Source organism: Austrofundulus limnaeus, unplaced genomic scaffold, assembly GCF_001266775.1.
Source record: "Austrofundulus limnaeus strain Quisiro unplaced genomic scaffold, Austrofundulus_limnaeus-1.0 Scaffold37, whole genome shotgun sequence".
NCBI lineage: Eukaryota > Metazoa > Chordata > Actinopteri > Cyprinodontiformes > Rivulidae > Austrofundulus > Austrofundulus limnaeus.
Genome location: NW_013952439.1, coordinates 201327 through 209440, shown reverse-complemented (window position 1 = coordinate 209440; position 8114 = coordinate 201327). Strand labels below are relative to the sequence as shown.

Genomic DNA, 8114 nt, shown 5'->3' with positions numbered 1-8114 from the left:
GACAGAGGCGAGGCTTTACAAAGGTCCGGTAAAATGCTCGACAAAAAGTGACGGTTCAGATAATTGTGCTGCGTCTCAAACGAGCGCTGCCAAACTCCATGGCAAGCAGGTGAAAATAAAACAAAACAAAACAAAAACCTATCCGACGCAAATCTGAGGTTGGACCTGTGTAACAGTCGTGCTAACTGAGGCCAGGCTGGTTAAAGTTTACTTCCCTTTTCACAACTCGTCTGTTCAGAACACCCCCACCCCCTCTGAGGTCAGCCRGTGAGGGGACGTCATCGTGTGTCTTCAGGGACAAACCACGCAGCAGCTGCAGGACGGTCGGGTGACGACTGAGCGCCGGCCGCAGCAGCCATCATGACGCGGGCTGGTTCTGGTATATGGACGCCTTGTCTTTCAAACGGTCCAAACATAGATGGCAGCTCCAACTCCCTGAGAGAAAACAGMACAGAAAACTAAGAGTTTAAATATGATTTTTTTTTTCATCTTGTTTTCATCAACAGTGCAACGATTCATGATGTCTAGATATATCTGCTCAAATAAAATGTGTGCAGACCAAAACTGAGCTGAGCCTTTCTGATGAACATRAGCACTCCGTTTGTTAAAGGTTAAATGAAGGATTTCATGCAAACCATGTGAAAAGTTCAAACACTAAGTTTCATTAGAAAGTGATGTAAACAAACAGTCCCTGTTTGATGCTTTTAGGAAACAAACAAAAATCTSTTTGTTGGATGTGAGCTTTAGAAACTGTTTCTGCTTTGCTCATTTTAATCTATAAGAATAAATACTAAAATGAAACTGGACTTAATTAAACATTTAAAGGGGTTCACTCAAACCTTCAACTTATCAACATAAAATTAAAGTGAAAATATGAAATAAGAGCTGTTTTTCAAAGTCAAATCCTTGATTTTACTGTTAATTAGTGAGTGTCTGATTTAATCAACATTAAAAAAAGTTTAAATGTAATGTTTTGCTGCTTGCTGAAAGATTAAAGGGGTCCATCATTAATTGTAACAGACTTTATTTAATTTACATATATTTTAACTGTAAAATAAAGACTGTAAAAATACTGTAGGCTGTTTAGTTTTTATAATTTTTAAACCAAAAGTTTAAAAATATTTTTTAACACGGACGGGGTCATTTTATTTACACGCAAAGCATTCTGGGTAAATGATGACGTGGATAGGTCCTCGGTGTGAGCAAGCTGTATCCACCCTGAAGGTTAATCTTGGACAATATCTGATGATTTTATGATTGTACGATGTTTATAGTTTATATGTTTATCAAATAAAGTCTAAAGTTACAACTAATCAGGGATCCCTTTAAAGCTTAAATCACAGGTGAGTAAAATCTCAAAATCTGTAAGATAAGTTTTCATTTTAAAGCCACACACTGCTACTTCTACATTTTTTTATTTTTATTTTTTACTTCTACATCTCTTGTACTGAGATCTTGACTTTGTTCCTTTTTATAAACTCAGTGTTTGGATTTGGGGGTGTTACCTTCAGGAGGTTCAGACATGGGTGGGTTGAGACAGTACATGTGATAACCTCTGTCACAGTCATCACAGAAGAGAAGCTGGTCCTGGAGGAAACAAAACAACAAAAGCAGGTGAACTCTGAGAGCTAAAGCAAAATTAATTATTATTAATTATAAAATGAACATTAGAAATAAAGAAACTTAAATTAAACCTTTGAAGTTCACCATGAGTTTGCATATAATACAGCACATAATACTTCTGTTGTTAGCATGTTAGCAGCTGTGTTCTTACAGCCTGTCGCTTTATTCAAGCTAACGTGTTTAAATGTGAGCAACAGTAATGACAGATGTGTCGGCGAGCTCACATCGTTCTCTGAGGTGCCACACATGTTGCAGCATTTACACTCGATGCACTGCCAGCGATACGTCTTCACAGCAGCCATCATGACAGGAGTGAACTGCAGGCAGGACGGGTGGCCTGAACGCAGACAGAAAACACAAACGCTCGTTCTTTCTTCTACATTAGGAACATAAAAAGATGGTCCATAAAAGCTGAACGTGCCTGAGCGCCCGCAGTCTGAGCAGGACACCAGCTCCTCTGATTGGCCCGTCTTGTGATTGGTTTTGGAGTCTCCCAGGCAGAAATCACAGTAATTATTAGGCAACGCGAGACCATCTGGACCCTTTTTAGGAGCTGATTAGAGGGGAAAAAATAACATCAGTAATAACTAAAACACTGACTTGTTGACCGTTGCTGCTCATCTCTTACTTTTTGGCTCCTCGGGCAGCGGCAGGGGGGGCTCGCTGATCTCCGTGTCCTCCTTCTCCTCGCCCTCCTCCTCAGCCAGGTGGGAGTGGGTGTAGTGGTAACTCAGGCCTGGACGGTTCTTGTAGCGCTTCCCACAGACTGCCACCAAGATCAGAAATAAATAAAACAAATGCATGAATCTAAAAATATAGAGACAWGACACACCAGTCAACATCATGCAGTTTAAAGGCAGCTGTGAAAGGAAGCTTTAAGAACATTCTGATCAGATTTTACGATGCAATTTATTTAAAATGTTTTTAAAACTACTTAAGTTTTAATAAAAACCTATTATTACACTGAACAGATTTGAAAAGGATACATTAAACTGCTGCTGTCATTTGAAAAAGTCCTGCAGCTTCTGATTTTAAAACATGATTAAAATGTGATTATTGGAAATATAATAAGGGAAAATGGAAATAAATAGTAAAAGATGTTCAAAAGTCAAATTCGACACATTTTAACAAACCTGACAGTTTGATACATTACTTGAAAGAAAATTCAACCACTAAAACTGTAATTTCTAAGGGTTTGATAAATAAAAATAAAAGGTTAAACCTTAAAGGTGATGGTTCAGATGGCTTGAAGTGAGATTCTATGTGACGCTTATGGAGATTAATGAAAATATTTGAGCCTTTAATTACTTTAACAATATTCCTAAATATCTTCCACTAAGAAGTGAGGTCATTAGGTTTACAGACAGATGATTCACTTTAAAAAGAACAAAGACAACAGTGTGTGAAGCTGCTGCACTCTGTGTGATGTTTGTCATAAGATAATGTTCAAACGCTTCCTCCTTTCACTTCCACACCAACTCTTGTTTTCATCTCCCTAAAACACTGAAACCGTTCTGTTTCATCATCTGAAAAAGTATCAAATGTTTGGAAGCATCTCAGGCAAGTCGCTGCGATGGTTTGGCATTAAAAATRAAAGTCTTAAAAGGTCAAAACAGACATCAAACTGACACCAAATCAAAGCAAATGCCTTTAGGAAAAAAACAGAATGCGAAACGAGAATTCACAGAAAGCAGAGGTTGTGATGAAGGAGGGGGAAGGAGGACAAAAAATGTAATTAAATCTAATTATATTATATTATTACAAAACAACAATTGGTTCAGGTTCTAACATTAAAATCTGGAGGAAGGTCAGAGTCAGATAACTCATCTGATGTCTACAGAAACGTTTTACAAATCTAATTAATTACATTCAAAGTGTGGGGACAGAAAGCTAATCTAACTGGCACCACAATGTAAAAACAGTGAAGACAAAAGAAGGGAGTGCAAGGTAATGAAGAGAAATGTACCTCGTTCAGAAGATTTTGAAATATGCTTTTGTTTGATAGTGTCTGAAAGAGAGAAGAAAATGAGAAGAAAGCAGACAGGAGCTGAGAGAAACAGTCAGCAACGCCGCACTGCTGAAAGTGAAACTGCTTCACAAAAGAGGAAACGTTCACACAAGCAGCACAGACTCAAAGTCGGAAAACACCAAAGAAGTGGAGGGGGGGTGGGGGGATTCACCCATACTCATGGAAATATTTCAGATACAACTACAGGTGTGACATCAGAATGAAAAGAAAAGCAGCAGAGTTTAAACTAACACAAGTGAAGTTAAAAAGGTGAGTGAAGAAATGTTGCACCGGCCCTTTAATGACTCACTGTCACAGGCGTAGGGCTTGTCTCTGTCCTCCAGGGCTGCTGTGTCCAGCTTCTTCCTGCCGCTGCCCACTCCTCGGCCCTGTGGACACCACTGCAGTTAGCAGACAGGCCGGGACAGAACCTAACTAAAACACATCCAGACTGTGAGAACGGACCTTCCCCTTCCCTTTGCCTCTTCTTTTGGGCGTGTCTTCCTCATAGTCTTCATCGTCGAGGTCATCCAGGAAGTCATCTGGCTCCAGGATTCTCTGCGTTGAAGAGAGGAAGTTATTATTTAACAAAATGTTTATGTACTTTATAGATCTGAAACACCTCAAACTTTTAAAGTGTAATTAAAACTCAAATAMATTTTTTTGAAAATAAACTGTCTAAATTGTGCCTTCAGGGTATTATTTATATGTAAATTTGTTAAATTCTGCAATATTTGGTCTAAATCCACCTTAGTGCTGCCCTCCTGTAAAGACTGTGATGAAACTTTATTGTTTTGAACATTAGCCCATGTTAGCAATGATGCTTCTAGCATCACTTTACCACTCAGAKGGGGCTGGGACCACGACTCTGCCTCTGGGTCTCATATGGTTGTACAACGGAGCTTCTGCTATTATTAGCCATGCTAACGTAAACGCTGGCTTTGGAAGGCGGAGTTAATAACGGATTTTTGGAGGGCGTTACCAACAGAGCTCATTAACATAAAAAGCTCTTCTGAACRGAAGTCAGAGCAGGCAGAACTAGAAAATGGGAAATTTTATTATCTGRGAATTATTTTGTRCATTAAATTGAATKAACATGGTCTGGATAGCCCACAGACATACCATAAAAATTTCTAGGACCCATAATTGGTCTCCTTTAATCCAACTACAAAGCTGTTGGGTCGCGTCAGCTTCAATAGCCCCTCGGTACTAAATCTGTTAGATGTTTAATCCTACAGGCAGAATTTCTTTAACCACCGTTGCCTCCTCCTTGTCCTGACCACACCCCTGCTCACCCCCACACTTTGCTGCGCCCCTCAGTGTCTCTTGGCACCRCCCACTTTGTTGGAATTTTTCTAAATTTGCCTGGGGGTGGGGTTACACTTTAAAGTAAAATGTGAGGATGTGAAAACAACAAACCTTTCTGATCCGGGAGGCGGGGTTCAGGCTTCCTGTGTAATCACTCTGGTTTAAATCTTCCTCAGAACCCCGGAGGTCTGTGGCCGCCCGCTTGTCCACTGACTCCCCCTTCAGTAGGGCCTCTAAGCTGCTGCCATCTGATGACAGCAGACCCTCCTTCTTCAGACCCAAATCCAGCTCTAGGAATTAAAAAAAAGGTTCAAAACAAACTCCCCTCTGCAGCACAAAACCACTCAAACAAATCAACAATAAAGCCACTTCTTGTCTTATTTAGAAAAACGTCAAAGCTGCAGCTTTTCTTTAAAAGTGCAGAAAACACGGCCTGGTTTTGTCTCCTGGTTACTGAGCGGAGTTGTTGCCGTGCTACCTGACTTGACAGGAGGAAAGATGAGCCGAGGATCCTCTGGAGGATGAGATCTCCGTTTCTTCCTCCACCTCCTGGATGGATAAGTGTAGAGCTGCCCCGGAGCCATGCCTGAGGGGGACAGCACAGCACATCCATCCTTATAACACCGACTTAAAAACCATTTCAATCAACGAACACTTGTCAGACTGACGGAGGAGAAAATCCCCAYGCTGCAAAACTTTTCTTTCAATTTATTCACGGTTTACAACATTTCATTGTTCTGTGTCTCACCTGGCCCCCTGTGTCTCTTCTCCATCCAGATGTAGCAGTTGCTTTGTGCCACACCGGTCTGAGAGTCGAGGAAMGGCATCCGGACGCTCCTCTCAGCGCAGAGCCGAGTGTTGTAGTTGTGACACTGCTCCAAGGCATCTCTGTAGCACTGCTCTCCCAAACTGACAACAGGACCGGAGGTAGATTGAGTCCACAATGGCCAAAGRGGAAAAGAAGTTACAAGTGATGTATTTCTAAATTATAAAAAACATATCCCAGAGCAGTTTAAACACCTTCTTGTGTTTGTTTTAGCAGTAACACATTGCATTTATGTGGTACTTGTTTTTTTTTTAAAGAAAGCAGAGGATATATTCTCCCATCTTGTGACATTTTACTGCTTGATCAAGTTCTAGAAAGAAAAAAAAAGGAAGTAAAACAAAATATGATTGCCTTATCGTCAGGCTACTATAATTTGTGGCGTGCTCTGACATACTTTAATCATAAACAATTGTTTGTAATGATTATAGTCAACTCAAACAAGTGTATCGCTTTAATCTGCTTCTCAAAGCAGAAAAGATGCCACCAAACCACAGTGATCTGTGTGCTAATATGTATATAAGATGAGAGGGGGGAAAGACATTTACTGACTCAAACGTAAACAACTCAATCATAAAATCAGTTCTACGACAAACTGGAAACCAAAAAAGCTGAATTTTCACACATGTTGAAGCTGACAAAGCTGTAATGATTATTACAGTAAGTCACACCTGGATAAAATAAAGAACAATTAGTTTTAGTGAGTAATTAAAAAGGCTTAACCTCGTGAAGGAACCTAAATCAGAAGAAACAGAGTCTAAAAGCAGTCTAAGTAAAAAAATAAATGATGTAAAGCTGTATCTTCAAGGACCAGACACTGGAGTTTTGATTAGTCCAATAAGGTGGAAAATAATCCTACAAAATGCTGTATATACTATATATATATACTGCTTTGGATTTGGTTTGAAGTTGTACATTTTTGACAGATGTGTTTACATTAACATAATGTTTGAAAGTTGTCAAGTGAGTTTTATAGTTATAAAGAGTAACTTTAAGCTGAGAGTGACCACAGCTCTTTTAATTGGCGTAAAAGTCTCTAATTACCGCTGAAAGCCTGTAATTAAAGTAACATTAACCAGGATTTAGACGGCACCGCAACCCGACGTGAGACTACGGAAATGGAAGTAAATGGCGCCTGGGCTCGTCAAAGAACCAAACTTTACACAGTAAAACMGTGTCTATGTGCGAAGTTAGGCTGTGACAGCTGCTCTCTTTACCAAAGCTGAAGTCTGGAAAGAAAACAGAAGAACTAYCTTYAATATTAGTCACTCATTCATCCTAAACTAGTCGCTCAGTCGCCATAAAGACACTTTAGCTTGTTAGCGACTCACCGAGCTGATGTTACCACAAGGACATAACAAGTGACCACGATAATACTTCATGATAACACTTAATAAATGCCGCCTTCTTCACCATCTTTTCACTTACGGTTACGTGTTTAATAATAGCTTTAAATGAATAATAAATATTAGCTGCGTGTCTGTGCTAACTTACACTTCCATTCCAGGATGTGAACACACACAGAGACACGACGGACGTCCTGACACCGATGATTAACTTAACTAAGTCTAGCAGGCTAAAGAGTCAGTGACCGAGTAACTATCCAGCCGGCTGTGTTGTGTCCTCGGTGTGTGTCACCTATGCAGGTGTGCAGCGTATAGGGAAAAAGTCCAGCACTTACAGTTTGACAACACTCTCAACAACAGCTGCCATCTTGCTTTAAAACACGGTTAAAGTGGCTGTTGGGTAATGTGTGCCCTCTGTCTGGGCTTGTAGGCGGGTGGAGCTGAAACCGGAACTTGAGCTCCACCTACTGGTAGCCATGTGCAATGAGTTCTGTGTATTTTTTATGATAGAACAAAGCTTCTTGTCCATATGGTTTCTGTGAATAAAAAAAAGTTGCAACCCAGAAAACACATCAGATAAATTGGTATGAACATTTTCACTGTTTTAAAATAGATTGTTGGTAGCGGTGTGTTTAGTGTCCTGATGCATCTCAGTAATCCAGGTAAAAAATCAAAAAGAAAAATATTGTATAGGTCTTCTGGACGGGTYCTTCTCTAATGAAACGTTTCATCTCTCCTCCAAGAGACTTCTTCAGTCTGAGAGTTTCAGGCAAAATTCAGGCTTTTAAGCACTGCCTCCATGTGACAGATACATCACATGGCTAYCGTTGACACCTAATTAACACTTATTGTCAACAGGGGGTGGAGTGATACTGGCAATGGCCGTGCTGTAGGAGGGGGACAACTGAAACCGTACCCACACAGACCAATATTTGCGTTTTGACTCCCATCACCCACTGGAACACAAGTTAGGAGTGATCAGGACTCTGTACCACAGAGCAGACAG

The 8114-nt window shown here is 40.2% G+C and overlaps 1 protein-coding gene across 5 annotated transcripts; it reads right to left on the bottom strand.

Moving 5' to 3' along the window:
- Positions 1–36: 36 nt before the first annotated feature.
- On the bottom strand, positions 37–7531 carry dpf2 (double PHD fingers 2). 5 transcript variants are annotated; one of them, XM_014006640.1, is made up of 12 exons: positions 7444–7530; positions 5688–5848; positions 5418–5525; positions 5051–5229; positions 4097–4189; positions 3942–4020; positions 3590–3631; positions 2252–2389; positions 2045–2176; positions 1848–1960; positions 1506–1587; positions 37–435 (listed from the first exon to the last, which is right to left on the bottom strand). In XM_014006640.1, the coding sequence occupies exons 1-12, from the start codon at positions 7473–7475 to the stop codon at positions 359–361; spliced, it is 1236 nt and encodes a 411-aa protein (XP_013862094.1). In that variant the 5' UTR covers positions 7476–7530; the 3' UTR covers positions 37–358. The 5 variants fall into 5 exon arrangements, with proteins under 5 accessions (XP_013862094.1, XP_013862090.1, XP_013862095.1 ...); XM_014006636.1 differs by having other exon boundaries at positions 1848–2176; positions 7444–7531; XM_014006641.1 differs by lacking the exon at positions 3590–3631 and having other exon boundaries at positions 7444–7529.
- Positions 7532–8114: the final 583 nt, after the last annotated feature.